Below are 24,789 nucleotides of genomic sequence, written 5' to 3' on the forward strand. Positions count from 1 at the left end.
ACCTAATTTTTCTTACGAAAAACGAAATAAAAGCATAAAAAAAAAATTTAAGGAATGATATGAACTGAGCATAAAGAAAAATACCTTAAAAGAGATTGGAAAAACTTACTAACACTTCTTGAACAAAACTTAGAGATTAAGGTGACTATTTGGTGATTAGGGTTTTTATTTTTATTTTTGGAAAAGAAGAGAGGGATAGAGAGGAAAAGGGAAGAGATATCGTGAGGGAGAGAGCTGAGAGAATTGAGCGTGATCAGAAGAAAAAGAAGAAAAAAAAATCTAACATAATGTGTGATATTTATAGACTTCTAAAATAAAACCCTAACAGACTTGCTCCCTATCTCTTTACGTATATAGCCGCATATAATGGACCGAGTCGTATTCTCCCTTTTTCCTTATACTTATAAAGAATCTTTCTATATATATATATATATATATATACATATATATATATATATGTATATATAACTGCCATTGATCCTCGTAACCCACCAACTAAAGAAATAAAAAAAAATAGAAAAAATATTCAAACAATAAATACAAAAATATATCTCATGGTAATATATACACCATAGATAGCTACACCACTATCATATACACCGTAAGTATATTTCATAGTAATAAATATAAAAGTATTTCGTACTTATGAATATATACACCATATATCTATACCACTATCATATAATAATCATTGACACAGTATACACATAATATATATATATATATATATATATATATATATATATATATATTTATATTTATATACGTGTACATTCTCTGCACTCATTCTTATATATATATATATATATATATATATATATATATATATTCACATAACACCTATATGCATACTAATCATTTCCAAGTCTAAATTACGTAATATCTATTTATATGTATAAATACAAAAAAAAACATTATATATATATATATATATATATATATATATATATATATCATATCACAAAAAAAATCCTACTCTTAGGATTTTAAAAAAATTCATAACATAAATTAGGAATCTTTTAATAAGGTAAAAACATTTTTTTTCCGGGGTTTCACACTTCGCTCTATCTAATAAACATATTAGGGCCTCGGCCCGAGAGATTTTCCCATTTGAGCCTCGCCCCGGGAAACTTCTCATTAAAACCTCTCAAGGCGGTACGACTCCCTTGTAAATCTTTATCTTTTCACTTTAAGAATTTCGTTACAAACAGATATGACATGTAAATAAAAAATTTCATACATATGCTCAAACAAAAACATGACTAAATAATAAAACATGTACATTCTCAAATCTACTTTAACTTAACACCACATAGCTTACCAGACATAAATCACTACTTCAAATTACATCTAATAAATAACATCAACACATAACTTGCAAATCATAGCTCACTCAAATATCAAACCACAAAAGAACAAACAACCATCAGATAGTAAAACGCATACTTAAGTATATAAAACTACATATAAGACTCATAAATAATATGTTGATCACATTTATTTTTGAACTAATCTGTGTTGCAGTGAGATTATTCTCATCTTGACAAATCGGGAGTAAAACTCATTGGTCGAAGACGAAATTAGAAGGATTCAAGACGTACTCTAGATTCTGGAAATTTTAAGAAACGACATTCAACGTAAAAATTACTAAAATACCCTTGGCTATTAGGGTTTTAGGAGAAAACTAAAACTCTGTAAAAAAAACTTCTGTAAAAATTTTTGTAACTATAAAACATAATTTTGAGCACTTTTTGTAAACTCATTATAGCCAAAAACATCCTTCAACTATTTCTTAAAAATAAAACAAGTATAAAATCTGACTTTAAAAATTTGTGCCAAAACTGGTCTACGCACAGATCGTGATATAATTAGAAAATATTATGTATAGTATGGAAATATTTTTCGATTACATTTTTAAATAGAAGACATGTAAAAATAACGTTTTCATAAAAAATCAATGCAAAATAATAATTTTTGAATTCACAGTAAATATTAAGAAGTCTGAAAATCGGAATTACGTTAGACCAAGGAATCGGGTCTGCACACTGATTAGAGAATAATCAGAAAATATTCTGTATTTCATAAAAAAAATTATCCGAATAGAAGATTTAGATAGAAGACATTTAAACCTAGCTTTTTGAAAAAGAAACGACGCAAAATAACGACTTTTGAAACCACAGTAAGCGTTTTAAGAAACGATTTTTGTTGAATCTAACCAGATAGAAAAAATACATACCTATTTTTTTTCTTCAAGGATTGAGTTGCCTAACTAAAGCTACGAATTTTCAAAGAATAAGAAGAATAGGGGAGAGAGAGTAGAGAGGAAGCGTGAAAACAAAAGAGGTGTATGTATAAATAGAGCTTGATTAAACCCTAAAAGCTCAAACCCTAAAAGCCTAAACATAATCCTACTATATTCTTAATATATTAATTATTACTTCTATTATATATAAACACGTACGTCCAAAAACTAATATATATATATATATATATATATATATATATATATATAATGTGCGATAGCATATATAATATATAACCTACAACTTTTATATAATTTATACATAAATAACCTATATTATATATATTTCCAATATACCAACTTTTCTCTAATTATATATTCATATGTAGCTATGTAACAATTATATATACATATATACTCGATATAAGTAAAAAAAAACTACAATAATGTATATATATCTACACATACATATATATGAATTATTACACGTACATGTGTACACATTTAAAATTTATATATAAGGAAATAACCTCATATATAATAGTATATAATATAATTACACAATATATCATATATACGTATCACAAGCACACTGTCCTTATATATATATAAATAAATAAAAGACATATATATATATATATATATATATTGTTAGATAATTCTTCGAAATTGAAGACGTCGAGGCTTGAATCACGCATAAGAACGCTTTCCTTATAGTATTTCGAGTACCCCAAAGTGTCTTAAGGTTTCTGTACAAGAATACCGCAGGATACGACAAGCCTAATTCGGACTGCACCAAGACAGAGTGAAAATCCGAAAATAAGTAAGAAATGTGTTTCTGGATAAGTGTTTCTGGAAGAGAGAAAGTTGGTTCGAAAACCTGTATTGATTACTGAATCCGAAGTCGGATTATATAAGCAATCGTACCCGTTCGCGAAGAGATTCGACGAACAGACGCACTATTTCGGTCGAACTACGGTTATAGTCGCAAACGACATGACCGTTGGCCAAACGATCGTTCGTTTCGAAGCGACGTGACCGTTAGTTCGAACGGTAACCAAAAATAAATACTAAATGAGGAGGCGCGACCGTTGGCGAGAATCGCCGCGAGAAGCTCGCGGACCGTGCCGTTTCGCCTTGAGGTCGAGCTCGCCTGGAGGTCGAGCTCACCTGGGGTTCGAGCTCGCCTGGAGGTCGAGCTCGTCTGGGGTTCGAGCTCGCCTTGAGGTCGAGCTGGAATGACTGCGTCACTTCGTCCAGTCGACCTTGCCCAGTCGAGCTGGCATATCCACTTCAGTCGACCTCGCCCAGTCGAGCTGGAATGACTTCGTCATTTCGTCCAGTCGACCTCGTCACTTTCTCATTCACCTTAGTATTTGTTCCTGTTTTCAATGGTGCCCACAAGAAGAGTTGTAATCTTTATTTTGTACATTTGATGTAATAAAGTCTCATGAAGACTCTTGCTTGTAATTGCCTATTCATTCATTAATAAAGTTGAAATGTTCATTCATTCTTTCTTTGTTTGAAGCTTTATGATAAAACCTTAGTCGTTTAGTCCATAAACAAACTTAACAACTTACGAAGAGACAAATGTAGATTTGCATGAACAAACTCTTCGTAGTTTGCTTAAAACGATATATTTGCAACTTTAGGGTCAAAGGACTATTGACCTCAGTACGATTGTTAGAAGAATCTATGATGCCTGGTTATGAGGCATTGAGAGTTGGAGACTCTATAGTTCTTCTAGGTATCTTCCGAAGGTACTGAATTGACCAGTGCACTTCTAGAGACAAGATAAGAACAAACCATTTAACCTCTTATGTCTCGAAGTCACTACGTATGAATTGCATCATGCTTACCTTAATCCTGAAATGAGACATGCCATTTTACAGCTTAGTATTCTCATTTGAGAAAGTCAGAGTTCGGGCTCACTATGTGATTCCGACCAGGGCCTATTGGTGAAGTACTAAATTGTGAGTATGTCATGAGTAACTTTGTGAAGTTCTCATAGATAAGGAATTCATGTACAAGATTGCTGAAATGCAATGTATGTCACCTCATGCTTTGTTCCTTGGAGTGTGAATAAATGAACTGGCCAGTGTCCAAATTGAGTCCTGACTCTTTTGGATGAAACAATGTGACTTGTTAGCTCCTCGTCAATACATTGTTTCTAACTTATTCACAAGCGACAAAGGAGTTGAGGAAATAATAGCTAGAAGGGTAAAATGGTAATTTAGTAAATCCCGACTAGCTGATGACATTCATGAAGGGTAGCATAGATAATATTCAGTGGATCCGCTCATTATAATTAGGTGAATTCTTAAGTAGAAAATAAATTCATTTGAACCGAGAGATTTTCAGTGTCAACTCTTTAGTGGAGTCAGTTGGCATTAAGCTAAACTTGGAAAAGGTTTGTGAACTTTTGAGTCCAAGTGTTTAGCTCAAGCTTTGTTCATTTGGGTCCATGAGGTCACTGTCACGAATCACATCGATAGGAATAGTTAAACTGGAAGCTAAGTCAAAACAAGAACGAAAATAGTCAAAATGGTATTTTTGTCTTTTGAGACAAAAGGGTGAAATGAATGTCAATAAATTTTTTGACAAGTTCATTTGATGACTTAATGTCACTCGGCCATGACTTGATCATTGGGCCTGGTGAATTAATTTCATTTTATTGAAAATTCTAAATGGGCCTTTTCTTATGTTGTCATGAACAAGTGAAGAAAATTCTAGAAGCCTTTTCTAGAAAATATGGGCGCCTACCCTATAGAGAAATAGGAGAGATTATTTTGTGCATAAATGTATCAAGATACTTGCCAAAAGAAAAAGAGGAAATAAATTTGCATATGAGATGCATAAGGGAATCGGTCAAGTTGAGAAAAAGGCAAACCATGAACAAAATAGGAAACAAATCAAGGCTTCTAGAAGCCCTTGTTTGGCCGAGTGTCTCAAGAGGGAAAAGAGGAAATTGGCTCATGAATATGTGATATTCTGTAGAAGAGGAAACTACCTTATTGAATGTGAGACATCTCCTATAAATAGGAGCCTCATTTCCTCACAATTCATTCATCCAAGTTTAAGAGATTTGAGAGACTCTCTCTCTAGAACTTGGCCGAACTCCTCTGTCTCTCTCTTTCTAGTTTATTTTCGATTTTTCTTGTTTTGGCACCTAGGTCCTCACTCGACCTAGTGTTTAGCTCTGCGACTTCAAGACTCGTTCTTAAGTCGTAGTGTTTAAAAGTGCCCACTCATTAATTCCTTTATTTCGAGTGATTTAGTGATAGAAACTTTCGTGGTTGCTCGAGGTGCCGAGGAAAGGAAGAGAGACGTGCTGCGAGGGGAGACGAGCGTTGCAACTTTCTAAGAGCTTCTCAAAGATCAAGCTTCAAGAAAGGTTAGTAAACTTCTTAGCTCATATTAGTTTTTAATTACATGTACTTGCACTTGTCTAGGTTAGTAAAAACCGTTCTTACTTGTAAAAGAAAATTTTTAAAATTCCGCCGCTTCCCGAAGCGTTAATTATTTTCTTAAACCCTAGATCAATTCCAACAAATGGTATCAGAGCTATGGTCAAAGATATGCATGTACATGTATTTAAAAATCTGAGCTGGAAAATCGTTTTCGAAAGTTTACTAATTTTGTGACAAGTTAGAATTGTTATCTTAGATTTTTTTTTAATTTATTGCTCTTGCCTTTAAATTAAAAATCATGTTGATTTTCTATGAGGTTAGGATGTTGTTAAAACACATTAGAATCAGGTCTAAAAGTTTTTAATATTTTATATTTAAAAACGTATTTTAAAGGTTTGAGAAATTTCGAGTAAAATTTTGTGACTAGTTTTCTTGTCTTACTAGTTTCTTATTTTTACTTGAATCGTTTTATGCTTGTTGTTATTTATTTTATGCCTTGTTATTACCTTGCTAATAAAACACAAAGAAAAGCTTTAACAACCTTCATAAAACGTTCCGTTACACTCGATTCTTTTTCGCACCTAAAAAGGACCAATCTTTAATTATTTATTTTTCTTCGAGCTGGAGTAAACCCGCATTAAAAGTGGCATAACTCTCTGCTCAGAAATTGAAATTTAATGATTCTTGAATAAAATTAAAGCTCTTTCTGTCCTCCGTCCAATACCACCGGTTTCGGCTCAAAAGGACATCGGAGCCGCCAGATATGACGATTTTACTCCGAGGTGCGCGGCTGTTCCGAAACTCCAGTTTTTTAGAAATCCGGATTTTCAAACCCCACTACCATGAGTTATAGAACTCTAATGAGCAAATTTTCTTGAGCAAAAATGTTTTTCATATGATTATAAACATTATGTGTAAGATTAAAATGTTTTGATTTTTAAAAGTTTAATTGAAATTGAGTTTTTACAAAACTAGTTTGAATTTTGAAAAACCGTTTTCACTTTCAAACTTGAAAAATATTTTGTCATCCAAATCAAATAAATTTTCAAAATGTTTTCAAAACTATATCTATATCACATATGTTCAAAATCTATATGCTCTTGAAAATTTGAGTGGGAGGTCTCCTTGTAGACAAGCCGAAAAATAAAAAGATGTGTAATCTCAAACTTTCAAGTGTTCGAGTGAGTTGAAGTTCACACTTCCCTCATGCACTTTCCCGAAATAGAAAATAGGAAAAGATCGAGTATGTACCTTGTGCCTTTATGCACTAATACTGCTCTGAACATGTCGATCTAGGATGCTCTTCTAGTTGTCCGCTCTGTCGCTCTTTAACTAGGAAATCTGTTTCCGAACTTATAAGAGTCGATGAACCAACTCCAAAAACTAAGTGGGAGGGTTATATTTGTTGTTTGTAACCCGCGATCCCCAACACTAATGAAAGAAGCAATTAACGTGGGACTAAGAGCCGCTCTTGCGACCCTCACTTAAATGGGAGTACTCCAAGGCGTTCTTGCTTCGATCATTGCTCAATGAGCTACTTCCGAGAATGAGACGATGATGGCAAGGCCTACCCTTGGGGGATTGTTTTTCAAAGTTGACCTTTTGGACTAAGTGGTTGGTTGCACACTTAGGCTCAATCCCTAGTAATCCTCCCTTGAGGCTCTGCGAAAGGATGTGAGTGATCAAACCAATTTAAAAGGTGGCTAGTCAAAATAGATGTATTGACATCTTGGCTTAGCATTAATGATGTGTCATTTACTTATAAATGGAGATTTTTTGCGGTCTTCTCTTGAGGGAGTAAATTATCGTTTGGTTTATAACACCTTTGGATTTTATAAAAGTCTTAATAAAACTTAAATCCTAAACCAAAGACTAATCATAAACTTGTTTCAACTTAAATAGGCAATATGTCTCTCAACCCTCTCTCAACCATTCTTTCCTCGAATAAACTCGAAGGCGACAATTACGTCGACTGGAAACGTAACCTCGACATAGTCCTTACTGTCGACAAGCACAAATGGGTTCTCACCACCCCCTGTCCTCAAACGAATGAAGATTCGACGCAAGAAGAAAAAGACGCCCTGGCGGCCTGGCTTCGATCCGATGAGATTGCGAGGTGCTACATTCTGGCATCGATGAACAATGTGTTGCAACAACAACATCGTGATTACGAAACTGCCACCGATATGCTCTACAATCTCCATGAGATGTTTGGAGGGCAAGGACCTCAAGCTAGGCAACAAGCGGTCCGACAATTCATGAACTGTCGTATGAAGGCTGGAACTCCCGTTAGAGACCATATGATGCTGATCATTAGCTATCTCAACGAAATGGAGATCCTTGGATCCGAGATTGATGGGGAGACTAAAATAGATATGATCTTGGAAACTCTCCCCGAAACCTTTGATACCTTCAAGTTGAATTATTCCATGAACAAGCTGGAGTACACTATTACCGAGCTCATGAAGGAACTTCAAACCGCTGAGGCACTCACTAAGAAAAAGAGGGCTCAAGGAGAAGTACATGCTACTGCCTCCACCTCTGGATCTAAGAAGAGACCTTGCAATGCCGAGAAGAAGAACCAACCTAAGGTTCAAACGAAGAAGAAGGCGCCAAAGGCTCCGAAGGTGGACAAGTCTAAAGACAAGTGCCACCACTGCAATGAGCCTGGTCACTGGCGTAGGAACTGTCCTGCCTACCTCAAAACCAAAGTAAAAGGTATTGTACTTGTTACTGAAGCTTGTTTAGTAGCTGATAATGTATCATCGTGGATTATTGACTCCGCTGCTACTAACCATATTTGCTGCTCCTTGACTGGTTTTAGGAAAAGCAAAAGCTTAGAGGATGGCGACTTCTGCTTCAAGTGGGGTGATGGGAGCGTGGTGTCTGCGAAGGCTGTGGGATCCGTGACGTTATCTTTTGAAGATTGAACTTTAAATTTGAATGATGTTTATTATGTTCCTTCCTTTGGGAAAAACCTAATATCTGTTGCTCAACTTTTCGAGCAAGATTATTATTTAAAGTTTATAAAGAATGGAATTCGTATTTCTTTTTCTAATTCTTTTGTCACTGATGCATGTATGAAGAATGGTCTTTTTTACATCTATCCCACTCAACCTTCTCTTTTAGACACCGAAATAGATAACGATCTAATTAGGGAGCCAAAGAGGATCAAAATTTCTGAATCCTTCGATCTAACAAAATCAACATACCTCTGGCACTTGAGACTTGGTCATATCAATCTAGATAGGATTAAGAGACTTGTGAGGGACGGTCCACTCCAAGACTCTGCAATAGGTTCACTACCTACTTGTGAATCCTGCATAGAAGGAAAAATGACTAAGCAACCTTTCTCCGATAAGGGTCGAAGAGCCACTGAGTTGCTGGAACTAGTACATTCTGATGTATGTGGTCCGCTCAACCAACAGGCACGTGGAGGATACGAATACTTCGTTACCTTCACCGATGATTACTCACGATATGGGTTTGTCTATTTGCTCAAACACAAATCCGAGACCTTTAACGTATTTAAGGTCTTTAGGGCTTTAGTGGAAAAGAAAACTGGCAAAGTGATCAAAACCCTTCGATCTGATCGAGGTGGTGAGTATATGTCTGGAGAGTTCGATGACTTTCTTAAAGAAGAAGGTATCGCTTCTCAGCTTACCGCACCTGGCACGCCTCAACAAAACGGAGTGTCAGAGAGAAGAATCCGAACTCTTATGGAGATGGTTAGATCAATGATGAGTTACTCATCACTCCCTCTTTCCTTTTGGGGATATGCCCTTGAAACAGCCGCATATATTCTGAACCAAGTTCCGTCCAAAACGGTTCCTGGTACTCCTTATGAACGATGGACTGGCCGTAAAGTGAATCTTGGCCGCATCCGAATTTGGGGTTGCCCTGCACACGTGCTGAGGCAAAAGACTAGCAAGTTGGCTAGTAGGTCAGAATTGTGCCTGTTTGTGGGATATCCAAAGGAAACCAAAGGTTTTACTTTCTATAGTCCCGAGGACGATAAGACTTTCGTTAGCACGAATGCTCGTTTTCTTGAGGAGGACTTTATGAAGGATGCAAAACCTAGAAGCAAAATTATGCTTGAAGAAAAGTTGGGTGAGGAAGCTTCTACCTCATCTGTAAGAACTGTTCTTACCCCAACTGAAATACAACCTAACTCATCAGAATCTCGTCAAGTAGTACTTCGACGTAGTGGGAGGGCTACTCAAAAGCCTGACAGGTACATGTCTTATGGAGACTCTCTTGTAGCCGTCTCTGACATGGATGATCCTGTTTCCTATAGCCAAGCGATGGCTTGTTCTGAATCAAACCTTTGGCTTGACGCCATGAAAGTTGAAATGCACTCGATGTATGTCAACAAAGTCTGGAAACTTGTAGACCTTCCTGAAGGGATTAAACCCGTAGGGTGTAAGTGGATATACAAGAAGAAAATGGGTCCTGATGGGAACGTCGAGACGTTCAAAGCACGACTTGTGGTGAAGGGTTATACCCAACAAGAAGGGATTGACTATGAAGAAACCTTCTCGCCAGTCGCGATGCTTAAATCCATCCGCATACTCCTATCCATAGCTGCAGCTCTCGACTATGAGATCTGGAAAATGGATGTCAAGACAGCCTTTCTGAATGGCAATCTTGACGAGCGCATTTACATGGCTCAACCAGACGGTTTCGTGGAAGAAGGTCAAGAGACCAAGGTTTGTGAGTTGCTTAAGTCCATTTATGGATTAAAGCAAGCATCTAGGTCATGGAATATTAGATTCGATGAAACTGTAAAGAGCTTTGGCTTTGAACAGTCAATAGATGAGCCTTGTGTTTATAAGTTAATACACGAAGGCAAAGTTGTGTTTCTGGTACTATATGTCGATGATATACTACTCATTGGTAATGACGTGGGTAAGTTATCTGAGGTTAAGGTCTGGCTGGCAAAGCAATTCGATATGAAGGATCTAGGAGAAGCCGCGTACATACTGGGGATCCAAATCTTTCGAGATAGGAAAAACCGGACCCTATCACTCTCTCAAGCATCTTATATTGATAAGGTAATGGATCACTTCTCGATGCAAGACTCCAAGAAGGGCCAAACACCCTTTAGGCATGGAATTTCACTCTCTAAGGACCAGTCTCCCAAGACTGCACAAGAGATTGAAGACATGAGGAAAATTCCTTACGCCTCTGCCGTAGGAAGCCTCATGTATGCTATGCTTTGCACTAGACCTGACATCTGTTTCGCCGTTGGCGTAGTTAGCCGTTTCCAATCCAACCCTGGACCCGAGCACTGGATTGCTGTTAAGCATGTTCTTAAGTATCTTCGAAGAACTAGGAACTTGATGCTTACATACTCAGGTACTGACCTGACTATGACGGGATATACCGACTCCGATTTTCAAGCGGATAAGGATTCCAGGAAATCTACTTCGGGATCTGTGTTCATCCTTAATAGTGGAGCTGTTGTGTGGAGAAGTATTAAGCAATCTTGCATTGATGACTCCACAATGGAAGCAGAATATGTGGCTGCTTGTGAAGCATCCAAAGAGGCTGTATGGCTTAGAAAATTCCTTAAGTATTTGGAAGTTGTTCCAAACGTCGACGAGCCCATGACCCTTTATTGTGATAATAGTGGGGTTGTCGCTAACTCAAAGGAACCTAGAAGCCATAAGCGCTCTAAGCATATTGAGAGGAAATACCATTTGATTCGAGAGATCGTGCAGCGCGGAGACGTGGAAGTGAAGAAGATCTCAACTGTGGACAACCTCGCAGATCCATTCACCAAGGCCCTAGCGAACAAGGTCTTCGACCAACATCGTGAGGGATTAGGCATGAAAGACTACACACATCTTCTTTGAGTCAAGTGGGAGTTTGTTGTCAATGGTGCCCACAAGAAGAGTTGTAATCTTTATTTTGTACATTTGATGTAATAAAGTCTCATGAAGACTCTTGCTTGTAATTGCCTATTCATTCATTAATAAAGTTGAAACGTTCATTCATTCTTTCTTTGTTTGAAGCTTTATGATAAAAACTTAGTCTTTTAGTCCATAAACAAACTTAACAACTTACGAAGAGACAAATGTAGATTTGCATGAACAAACTCTTCGTAGTTTGCTTAAAACGATATATTCGCAATCTTAGGGTCAAAGGACTATTGACCTCAGTACGATTGTTAGAAGAATCTATGATGCCTGGTTATGAGGCATTGAGAGTTGGAGACTCTATAGTTCTTCTAGGAATCTTCCGAAGGTACTGAATTGACCAGTGCACTTCTAGAGACAAGATAAGAACAAACCATTTAACCTCTTATGTCTCGAAGTCACTACGTATGAATTGCATCATGCTTACCTTAATCCTGAAATAAGACATGCCATTTCACTGCTTAGTATTCTCATTTGAGAAAGTCAGAGTTCGGGCTCACTATGTGATTCCGAACAGGGCCTATTGGTGAAGTACTAAGTTGTGAGTATGTCATGAGTAACTTTGTGAAGTTCTCATAGATATGCAATTCATGTACAAGATTGCTGAAATGCAATGTATGTCACCTCATGCTTTGTTCCTTGGAGTGTGAATAAATGAACTGGCCAGTGTCCAAATTGAGTCCTGACTCTTTTGGATGAAACAATGTGACTTGTTAGCTCCTCGTCAATACATTGTTTCTAACTTATTCACAAGCGACAAAGGAGTTGAGGAAATAACAGCTAGAAGGGTAAAATGGTAATTTAGTAAATCCCGACTAACTGACGACATTCATGAAGGGTAGCATAGATAATATTCAGTGGATCCGCTCATTATAATTAGGTGAATTCTTGAGTAGAAAATAAATTCATTTGAACCGAGAGATTTTCAGTGTCAACTCTTTAGTGGAGTCAGTTGGCATTAAGCTAAACTTGGAAAAGGTTTTGAACTTTTGAGTCCAAGTGTTTAGCTCAAGCTTTGTTCATTTGGGTCCATGAGGTCACTGTCACGAATCACATCGATAGGAATAGTTAAACTGGAAGCTAAGTCAAAACAAGAACGAAAATAGTCAAAAGGGTATTTTTGTCTTTTGAGACAAAGGGTGAAATGAATGTCAATAAATTTTTTGACAAGTTCATTTGATGACTTAATGTCACTCGGCCATGACTTTATCATTGGGCCTGGTGAATTAATTTCATTTCATAAGAATTTTATTGAAAATTCTAAATGGGCCTTTTCTTATGTTGTCATGAACAAGTGAAGAAAATTCTAGAAGCCTTTTCTAGAAAATATGGGCGCCTACCCTATAGAGAAATATGAGAGATTATTTTGTGCATAAATGTATCAAGATACTTGCCAAAAGAAAAAGAGGAAACAAATTTGCATATGGGATGCATAAGGGAATCGGCCAAGTTGAGAAAAAGTCAAACCATGAACAACATAGGAAACAAATCAAGGCTTCTAGAAGCCCTTGTTTGGCCGAGTGTCTCAAGAGGGAAAAGAGGAAATTGGCTCATGAATATGTGATATTCTGTAGAAGAGGAAACTACCTTATTGAAGGTGAGACCTCTCCTATAAATAGGAGTCTCATTTCCTCACAATTCATTCATCCAAGTTTAAGAGATTTGAGAGACTCTCTCTCTAGAACTTGGCCGAACTCCTCTCTCTCTCTCTTTCTAGTTTATTTTCGATTTTTCTTGTTTTGGCACCTAGGTCCTCACTCGACCTAGTGTTTAGCTCTGCGACTTCAAGACTCGTTCTTAAGTCGTAGTGTTTAAAAGTGCCCACTCACTAATTCCTTTATTTCGAGTGATTTAGTGATAGAAACTTTCGTGGTTGCTCGAGGTGCCGAGGAAAGGAAGAGAGACGTGCTGCGAGGGGAGACGAGCGTTGCAACTTTCTAAGAGCTTCTCAAAGATCAAGCTTCAAGAAAGGTTAGTAAACTTCTTAGCTCATATTAGTTTTTAATTACATGTACTTGCACTTGTCTAGGTTAGTAAAAACCGTTTTTACTTGTAAAAGAAAATTTTTAAAATTCCGCCGCTTCCCGAAGCGTTAATTATTTTCTTAAACCCTAGATCGATTCCAACAGTTCCATGTGGGACTCTTTCCCACACACAAACTCACTTTCTCAATCAACAGCACACTATTTTGTCTTTTAATGAACAAATTAAATTGAGCTAATTAAAACACCTATTTAATGTTACTCAATTTCCAACAATCCCCCACTTGTTCAGAAAAGTCAAAATAGAATCCAGAAAAAAAAAACAAAGAGTGTTAGTACAGATAAGTATCTTTCGATTTGAACTTATCCTTAGTATAAGCACCACAAGACTTTATCGGAAATTAGGTAGCTAGGCTTTGAACCTATTTTCCTTGTGATAAAATCGGTGTTACTCAACACACAGCCTTTAGTGTTCTTTGCCTATATCACACGCTTAGCACCGTTAATGGCCATGTGCTCATCCTGTCTCGTGAATTTTTCATGAGAGAAACTCCAACTCTCACTTTGGGACAGCACCATCCCGAAATTCACATAGGTGAAGTACTTACAGTATCTCTGTTACGTATAGATACTTGTCCTCAAGACTGAACTTCATTAAGAGTTAAGAAACTCAACCTCCCGATTGTAACAGTCAACATTATTATATAATGTTACGAATATCCAATTCAATGACTTGTTCGTACCCATTGAACCTATTGTTAGTCATTTCCTAACCTTAGGTTGGGTTGCCATCATTGTCAGATCACTACTCAAGGAGTTTAAGACCCATACCTTTCGAGGTCGATTTCACCAAATCTCTTGCAAGAGGTTTAGTGAACGGATCAGCAATATTAAAGCTTGATCTCACATATGTGAGCGAAATGATTCCATCTTTGATCAATTTCCTCACATAGTCATGTCTAAGACTAGTATGTCTAGACTTTCCATTATACACTTCACTGTATGCTCTAGCTAAAGTTGATTGACTATCACAATGTATCGACACGGTTGATATATTGTCTTTAGCCAATGGAACTTCTAAAAGAAGATCCCTTAACCATTCAGCCTCTTGACCTGCGGAAGCAAGAGCCACGAACTCTGATTCCATGGTCGAGTGAGTGATACAAGTTTGTTTCTTTGATTTCCAAGAAATTGCCCCACCGGCAAGTGTAAACACCCATCCCGTCGTAGATTTGTTATCTCCGACACTCGATATCCAACTTCCGTCAGTATATCCTTCTAGTACGGCAGGAAACTGACCGTATTGAAGTCCAAGATTTTTGGTTTTCAAAAGAAATCCAAAAATTCTCCCAACGGTCTTCCAATGCTCGGCACTTGGATTGCTAGTAAATCTACTCATTTTACTAACGGCGAATGCTATGTCTGGTCGAGTACATTGCATCAAGTACATAAGACAACCAACCACACTAGCATATTCCAATTGAGCCACAGCCCTTCCATCATTCTTTTCAAGTTTTACACTTGGATCAAATGGTGTGTTCACTTCTTTGAAATTTAAATGTTTGAACTTATCAAGCACTTTTTCAACATAGTGTGATTGACTAAGTTCATAACCCCCACTGGTTCTACGAACCTTGATACCCAAAATAGTATCAACTTGTCCAAGATCTTTCATTTTGAAAGTAGAAGATAGAAACCTCTTCGTTTCTAATATTCCTTTCATCTCATTGCTAATGATCAACATATCATCAACATAGAGACATAGGAAGATCACAAGGTTACCACGCACCTTTGAGTACAAACACTTGTCACAAACGTTAGGAACAAATCCATTCGAAAGTATGACTGAGTCAAACTTTTGATGCCATTGTTTGGGTGCTTGTTTTAATCGATATAAGGATTTAATAAGTTTGCAAACCTTTTGTTCATTATCCGGAAGCACATAACCTTCCGGCTGCTTCATGTAAATCTCCTCATCGAGATCTCCATTTAAGAATGCCGTCTTGACATCCATTTGATGAACATTGAGGTTATACAAAGAAGCCAAGGCAAACAACACTCTAATTGTTGTTGTCCTCGCTACCGGTGCATATGTGTCAAAGTAATCAATTCATTCCCGTTGTCGAAATCCTTTGGCTACTAATCTAGCCTTGTAAGTGTTAAGAGTACCATCACTATGGTACTTCTTTCGGAACACCCACTTACACCCAATAGGTCTCGACCCTTTGGGTAGGTCGACAATCTCCCAAGTATGGTTTGACATAATAGAATCCATTTCATCTTGGATAGCATCCTTCCAAAAGGCGGAGTCTCGAGAAGCCATAGCTTCATTATAAGTATTAGGATCATCTTAAATAAGAAGAATAATAGGAATCTTTCGAGCAAAACTCTCTCTATTTCCTTCTACTAGGTAAAAAGAAATGAGGTGAGAATCTAAATCCTTAGTCTTACGGACTCTTTTGCTTCTCCGAAGTTCAGGTTGTTCTACAACTACCCTAGAAGAACATTCCTCTCGAGGTTCTTCATTAGTGGAATTTTGAGATTCTTTTTCTTTCGAGTTAAGATTCTCAAAGAATTCCACATCTCGGGATTCTACTATGACATTAGACTCTAAGTTTAGAAGTCTATATGCCTTGCTATTCATAGAATAGCCAACAAAAACACTTCGTATCCCTCGAGGACCCAATTTGGTCCTTTTAGGATCCATGTTTTTGTAGTAGGCTAGACACCCCCACACTTTGAAATACCCAATATTAGGCTTTCGCCCTTTCCATACCTCGTACGGAGATGTTTGGGTTTTCTTTAAAGGAATACGGTTTAAAATATGACATGCGGAAAGTAAAGCTTCACCCCACAAACTAAAATGTAATTCAGAATGCATTAACATGGCATTTATCATCTCTTGAAGTGTCCTATTTTTACATTCGGCTAAACCGTTTTGTTGTGGTGTTCTAGGTGCGGAACATTCATGAACAATACCATTTTCTTCACAAAATGCATTAAAATCACTAGGAAAATATTCACCGCCCCTATCACTTCTAAGGACTTTAATATTAACTCCTAATTGATTTTCTACTTCTGCCTTATACACCTTAAAAACATTAAAAGCATCATCTTTATGTTTCAATAAATACACATATGTAAATCTAGAGCAATCATCAATAAAGGTAATAAAATACCTACTTCCCCCACGGGTTAACATGCCATTAAATTCACATATATCAGAGTGTATAAGATCTAACAACTTAGAATTTCTCTCTACACTATAAAACGGTTTCTTTATCATTTTAGATTTCACACATATTTCACATTTATCTAATTTATCAGATTTACACGAAATTAAACCACATTTAATTAATCTTTTCATAGTGCTAAAACCAATATGTGCTAATCTACTATGCCATAAAGAAACGGAATCAACCATATAAGCAGAAGGAGAAATTTCATTAATAACATTGTCCATAATACAAAGTTTGACCATCCCTTCACTGGAATAGCCTTTGCCAACAAATACACCATTACGGGTCAAAATAAGCTTGCCCGACTCATACACAGATTTGATCCCCGGTTTGCCTAGGAGATCGCCACTAACTAGGTTCCTACACATATCCGGAACATGGAGAACATTGGTCAAAGTGACCGTTTTCCCAGAGGTGAAGTTGAGATCCACGTTTCCGATGCCGACAACTTGAGAGCGATGCTCGTTTCCCATCTAGACTGCTTGTCCATCGTTGACTTCAGAATAGGTTTTGAAGGCAGCCTTATCATAGGTGACGTGGACGGTAGCACAAGTGTCGTACCACCACCCTTGAACCTTGCCGTTGACCGCCATGAGTTCGCTCAACGTAGCGACAATGTTAGTATCGGTCATAGTGGCGTCGACCTCTTTCTCTTCCGTCTTGCGGTGTCGACAATCTCGAGCATAGTGACCGGGTTTGCCACACACATAGCATCCCCCTTTGGACCCCTTGGACACGGGCTTGTTACCGGACGTGGATTTGCCGGAATGCTTGAATTTCTTCGAGTCCTTTTTAGAACCCGAAAAACCTTCCTTATCATTCCTCTTCCTTTTGCCTTTAGCGCTCACCGCATTGGCCTTGGAAGTACCGGCATCCGTCGTCTTCTCTCTCATCCTCGATTCCTCCTCGATTCGAAGATGTTTCTGGATTTGCTCCAAAGAGAAGTTCTCGGTGTTGTGAAGAAGTTTCTTCCGATAGCCTTTCCACGAATTGGGCAACTTCGCAATAATCGCACCAACTTGGAAAGTCTCCGGAACATCTATCTTTACAGTCCTCAATTTGTTGACAATAACTTGCAATTCATGAACTTGAGCAAGTATAGGCTTGTCATCAAACATCTTGAAATCAAAGTAACTCGAGACAAGGAACTTTTTGGTACCTTCTTCTTCCGCCTTGAACTTGTACTCGAGAGCCTTCCATATCTCGACCGCCGATGGATTGTCGGTGTAGAGATCATAGAGTCGGTCCGACAATGTGTTCAGAATGTGTCCCCGGCACAGCAGCTCGTCCTCTTGATGCTTCTTCCGGTCCGCCTTGAGTTCTTCATCATCATTGTCCGTCGGCTCCGGGATGGGCTCCAACGTCGGGTCGAGCACGTAGAAGATCTTCATGGCGGTGAGGAAGAAACGCATCTTGTCCTGCCAGCGGGTGAAATTGGTGCCGTCGAAGCGGTCCAACTTGACGAAGTCCTGGCTCATCACTTTCAGACTCGAAACAGACGCCTCGGTAGCCATAGCACAAGATACTATAAGATTGTTAGATAATTCTTCGAAATTGAAGATGTCAAGGCTTGAATCACGCATAGTAACGCTTTCCTTATAGTATTTCGAGTACCCCAAAGTGTCTTAAGGTTTCTGTACAAGAATACCGCGGGATATGACAAGCCTAATTCGGACTGCACCAAGACAGAGTGAAAATCCGAAAATAAGCAAGAACTGTGTTTCTGGATAAGTGTTTCGGGAAGAGAGAAAGTTGGTTCGAAAACCTGTATTGATTACTGAATCCGAAGTCGGATTATATAAGCAATCGTACCCGTTCGCGAAGAGATTCGACGAACAGACGCACTGTTTCGGTCGAACTACGGTTATAGTCGCAAACGACACGACCGTTGGCCAAACGATCGTTCGTTTCGAAGCGACGTGACCGTTAGTTCGAACGGTAACCAAAAATAACTACTAAATGAGGAGGCGCAGCCGTTGGAAAGAATCGCCGCGAGAAGCTCGCGGGCCGTGCCGTTTCGCCTTAAGGTCGAGCTCGCCTGGAGGTCGAGCTCACCTGGGGTTCGAGCTCGCCTGGAGGTCGAGCTCGCCTGGGGTTCGAGCTCGCCTCGAGGTCGAGCTGGAATGACTGCGTCACTTCGTCCAATCGACCTCGCCCAGTCGAGCTGACATATCCACTTCAGTTGACCTCGCCCAGTCGAGTTGGAATGACTTCGTCATTTCGTCCAGTCGACCTCGTCACTTTCTCATTCACCTTAGTATTTGTTCCATGTGGGACTCTTTCCCACACACAAACTCACTTTCTCAATCAACAGCACACTATTTTGTCTTTTAATGAACAAATTAAATTGAGCTAATTAAAACATCTATTTAATGTTACTCAATTTCCAACATATATTATATCTACTAAAATACTAAAAGAAAATTTCAACAATATTTATAAAATTTTTTGGGGTTTCCCACACGTTACTACAAAATATTGATTTTTTTTTCAGACGTGGCGTGCATTGATTGAATAAAATATTACTGTAAAGTCTACATTGTTATATGAGTCTCCTTTAGAATATAATATATAACAAGAATTAAAATTCCTTGGATTCCGGCCGAAAATCGGATCAGAATGCGTTTTTTTAGAGTCCAAGTATAAGTATGTACAAAACCGGAATTTTTCTTGAATTTCGAGGAAATCCTTCTGGATTCCGTCATTTTCTAGGGAATCCTGCCACTTTCCGGTTGCCTTTAGACAAATTCTAACTGTATTCAGACAGAAACTTACCAGTAAGTGGTCAAATATCGACAATTCTTAAACTCTGATAATATTTAGTGTTTTTTTTATTAAAGTTATTAGTTTTTGATGATTTAGTTCAACTTTTTAGTTTCTAATTTCATTGTCGTGTTTAATTGGAATTTGTATCCAATTTTTTTTGTTACATCCGAAAATAGGGTTTAGATTTGAATATGTTTTTGACTTATTTTGTTAAATTAGTTATAGAATATGACATTTTTTTGTATAATTCTTTGATTTTTAACATGAATATTATCATTGTTTTGATTTTGTACTTTGTATCGAACTATATCATGAAGTTTGTGTTAGATTTTTGTTGAATTATTACTGTAGATTTTTTCAATTTTGATCCTATGTTATTTATAATTTTTTTAAAATATATATTCACTATATTCCTCTCGGTAAATACGGTAGTTGACGGTATTCCTCGATGGTAACGGTAATTTCAACAGTACAATTTACGCTTTCTTTTTCTGTATTCCACGGTATGACACTGGCTTACCACCGGATACCAGCAAAATTTGAGACTCAAAATGGTAACGGTATTTCGATCATTGGTATATAATGTCTTAAGCACACTTGAGAATTTTCGATGAACGATTTTGACAACTTTTTAAATAAGGTCTTCCAAAACATACGACGACTTAGGTTGGGGCTTTTCAAAATTTATTTTTGTTATAATATTTATTTCTTGTTTATTATATCCTTAAAGGGCCTAACTGCCACAAAGTATATTGTGGAGGTTCTATTAGCAAATACAAAGCCCGGCATTTCTCTCTCTCGATCTCTCGATCGATCCCTTCTTCACTAACTCCGTGCCACCGAGATGGTCGCGATTCGATTTCAAGGGCAAGCATTGTCAACTGATTGTGGAATGAGGATTTAGTCTGGTTAGCCGAAATATTACTCTTTTTTCTAAATAACAATCTTTTTAAAGACGAATTGGCTTTAATTTGCAGGTTACGAGGCTTACGATTCTAGAAAGAGTAAACAAAATGTTGAGAGAATTATTAAAATGAGAAATTTGAAATAAGATGTTAATGAACAAGTTTAAGTCATAGTATGAATTTAGTTTATACCAATATTTGAAACGTCGACGGTCGATTTTGTGCCGATGGTCCAAAAAATCGGAAATTAAGGTGGTCGGTAGAAATTGCGACAAACATAATGTGAAAATTTGAAAAAATTGTATCCACGAAAATTGCGCTAAAATACGAAAGATGCAACGAAAATAATATTGTAAAATTTAATTTAATTTTTTTTATATAGTCTAAATTTAAATTTAAAATAAAATAATTAAGCAAACACACAAATAATATAAATAACAAGTTAGGTCGGTCATTTATAGTTATGTATATATATTTACTAATTTATTTTCTATTCCTATTTTTTCTTTTTCTTTTAAATGTAAAAATTGGCAAAATACATCAATTGATTTTTCAAAAGCACATATGTTTGTGCACTAAGCACTATCGTTAAAGTTTTAACACGTTTAGACCAACGCCAACCGAACTCTATTTGACTGATTTGGTGTATTGATTTACTCCAGCCGTACGCCAAAAATAACGCTAAAATAGCGCTGAAGTAACTTTTATTTTTTTGTTGCGCTATATATGACGCTGACTGTTCATTACGCCAAAAATACTTTCTACTTGTTATTTAGTCCTTGTAAAATGTATTATTTACTCAATTGTCATTATTTTATAAAATTATTTCATATTTATCTCAAAAATTATTTTTATGTATTAAATATTTTAAAAGACCACAATATTTTAAAATACAACATTGACATTTGGAGTTTGGGAAAAACTAAAATGACATTAATATTAATACCGAAACGAAATAACATTACAACGACATCGAAATGAAAAACTAAAAAAAACATTAAAAAAACACAATACAACAAAATAAAATTACAATACATAAACTAATACTCAGGGAGATTAGCGTCGGATCCTCCAAGACCGGTGAAATATTGCGAAATGAATCGGAATTAGGAAATGGTGTTTGAGATTGTTGTTGTTCGGCTCTCTTTTGTAAAATTTTGGCTTGTTCAGCTTCCCAAAATGCACGAACCTGAGGATCTGATATTTTATTTAAATTCATTTTCATTATTTTATTTTCTTCTCTGATTGTTTTCAAATTATTAGCCCTATCTATACTTTCTAAGAGGCGTTCCCTCATATCACCCGACTTCTTCATCTGCTCAAGAAGTAGTTTATTTCCTTCATCAAGCTTGCTGATGGAGGAAGCTATTTTGTCATCCGTTTTCATTTTTAGTTTAGCTTTTTTCACTCCAATCGGTCGCTCAGAAGGAGATGGTTGTCTAACCGACTCAGGAGTTTGTTGTTCGGACTCCGAAAAAGAACACGAACCTCGAGATGTTTGTCTCGCACTTGAGGCTCCGTCTTGAAATTTTTCAAAATTCTTGATGATGTTCCACACATGATCAAACTTCCAACCTTTCTTGAATTTTTCATCATCTGCAAGCAACACTTTAGCTTGATCCATCTGCAAGTCGATATATAACCAATTACAATAACATAATATTAAAAAAAGAAGATAAAAATAGTTAAAATACTCACAATATCTTCAGTTGAAGCACCGCTTGGGTGTCTATTCTCAATTTGCCGAATGCATGCATGCATTTTCCTTGTTGCTTTCTCAATTACTTGGATTCGGGACTGAATTGATCGCTTTGAACGCATCTCCGAAGTTGGTTTTTTTGCATTGTTGTAGCTGTTTTCAACACGGCTCCAAAAACTATCAGATGATTGGTATATACCAATGATAGGGTCTTGAGAAATCTCCATGTAAACTTGACAAAGAAGTCGGTCTTCTTCATGAGAGTATCCAGAAGCTCGACTTGTCATTTTCTTGTAATGTATCGTACTCAAGGCTCAGTAATTTTTTGGATGAAAACACAACTTATGGAAGATATTATTTATAGAATATTTTCTCACCCAAGGCTTTCACGCTTCCCGTGCTCTGACGTGATGTGACCAATCAATGCCACTACTCATCAAAGCTCTCACGCTTCCCGAACCGGTTCTGACGTGATGTGACCAATCAATGCCATTACCCATCAAGAATCTCACGCTTCCCGGGTTCTGACGTGATGTGACCACTCAATGCCACTACTCACCAAAGCTTTCACGCTTTCCGGGTTCTGAAGTGATGTGACCACTCAATGCCATCACCCATCAAGAATCTCACGCTTCCCGAGTTCTGACGTGATGTGACCACTCAATGCCATTCACCCATCAAGAATCTCACGCTTCCCGGGTTCTGACGTGATGTGACCAATCAATGCCACTACTCATCAAAGCTTTCACGCTTCCCGGGTTCTGAAGTGATGTGACCAATCACCCATCAAGAATCTCACGCTTCCCAAATCGGCATCTACACTCAACGCCCTATAAATAGTCTCAGTTCAAATGATTTTGAATTCACATTCTCTAACACACTTCATCTTTCCTCATTCATCTCTCAAAATGAGTTTTAATTCATCATCTTCTTCATCTTCTTCCTCTGATAATGATTTTCAACTTCAAATGGCTCAAATTGATGAGCAGGAGGATGCTATATGTCATCAAATTATCCAAAATAATATCACGATCATGCAAATTCTCAACGAACATGCCGCCGACCAAACCATTGTGCGCAACGTAGGAGGCTCAATTCCAGGACGTGCTTTCATCAATCGGGATCGAGAGAGTGCAGACCGGCGACTTTTCAATGATTACTTCTCAGAATCTCCACTCTACAACGAGGCCATGTTTCGTCGGAGGTATCGAATGTCTCGCTCTTTATTCCTCCGAATAGTGGATGCTGTTAAAAGTCATGACAACTATTTTGTACAACGGTTGGATCGTGCCGGCAGACTTGGGTTGTCACCACTTCAAAAAATAATTGCTGTATTTCGGATGCTGGCCTACGGTCTTCCGGCAGATGCCACAGACGAGTACTGCAAAATAGCAGAGTCCACGACAATTGAAAGCCTGAAGAGGTTTTGCCGAGCAATGGTGGAGGTATTTTCTGAGCAATATTTAAGATCACCAACTCCTAATGACGTTGCTAGACTTCTCCATATATGTCAACAACGTGGCTTTCCGGGAATGTTGGGTAGTTTGGATTGTATGCATTGGAAATGGAAAAATTGCCCTACCGCGTGGGCCGGACAATATACGGGTCGTAGCGGAAAACCTACAATTATTCTAGAAGCTGTGGTTGATTATGATCTTTGGATATGGCACGCTTATTTTGGCATGCCGAGAAGCAACAATGACATCAACGTGTTAGAGTCTTCTCACCTATTTTCCAATCTCACTCAAGGTATTGCTCCTCCCGCTCATTATATCATACAGGGAAATGAGTATAATATGGGTTATTATTTGACTGATAGTATATATCCAAAATGGTCTACTATTGTTCAAACTATTCGAGAACCCCGTGGCCCAAAAAAACAATATTTTGCAATGAAGCAAGAATCCTGTAGAAAAGACGTAGAACGTGCTTTTGGAGTTCTCCAAGAACGGTTTGCAATTGTGGCGGGACCGTCAAGATTTTGGTGAAAAGATATCTTAAAAGATATAATGACTACATGCATAATAATGCATAACATGATAATAGAAGATGATCGTGATCTCAACGTGCCCATTGAAGTTAACATAGAAACGCCACCATTGGGGGTTGAATTAGCGGAGAATGATGATACACGATTTCATGAGTTTTTCAGTCGCTACAGACAAATAAGAGACAAAGATGCACATATCACGCTCCGAAATGCATTGATCGACCATTTGTGGGAGATATATTCTAATTCAGATGTGTAATTGTACTTTTTTTTATTTTATTTTATGTTATTTGTTTTGTATTGTATTTTGTGTTTAATAAATATTAAGTTTACTTTGTGTTAATTTGTATTTTCAATAATTTTATGGAGTAATACTTCATTATTAAATAATGAATAAGTGGTATAATTAAAATATATTAAATAAATATAAGGGTATAGAAATAAATAAGAGAAAGTTGAATATAAAATTAATATTTCAATTTGGTGTAAAAAATAAAATTCGGTTGGAGATGAGGTAGTATTTGATGTGACATGTACTGTAAAATAGAGTAGAAAATGGTGTTATCGGATGGAGTTGGTCTTATCAAAAATAAGACTGGGCCTTTTGCTTTTGGCCGATTCACAAAAAAATTTGG

The 24,789-nt window shown here is 37.3% G+C and overlaps 1 protein-coding gene across 1 annotated transcript; it reads right to left on the reverse strand.

The window, feature by feature from the left end:
- Positions 1-17,267: 17,267 nt before the first annotated feature.
- LOC149395050 (uncharacterized) lies at positions 17,268-18,308 on the reverse strand. Its single transcript, XM_089614194.1, has 2 exons — positions 18,003-18,308; positions 17,268-17,912 (listed from the first exon to the last, which is right to left on the reverse strand). Exons 1-2 carry the CDS (start codon positions 18,306-18,308, stop codon positions 17,268-17,270), a joined length of 951 nt encoding a protein of 316 aa, XP_089470320.1.
- Positions 18,309-24,789: the final 6,481 nt, after the last annotated feature.

Source organism: Urtica dioica, chromosome 5 (assembly GCF_054948205.1).
Source record: "Urtica dioica subsp. dioica isolate 48M chromosome 5, U.dioica_male_clone48M_v1_H2, whole genome shotgun sequence".
NCBI classification, from domain to species: domain Eukaryota; kingdom Viridiplantae; phylum Streptophyta; class Magnoliopsida; order Rosales; family Urticaceae; genus Urtica; species Urtica dioica.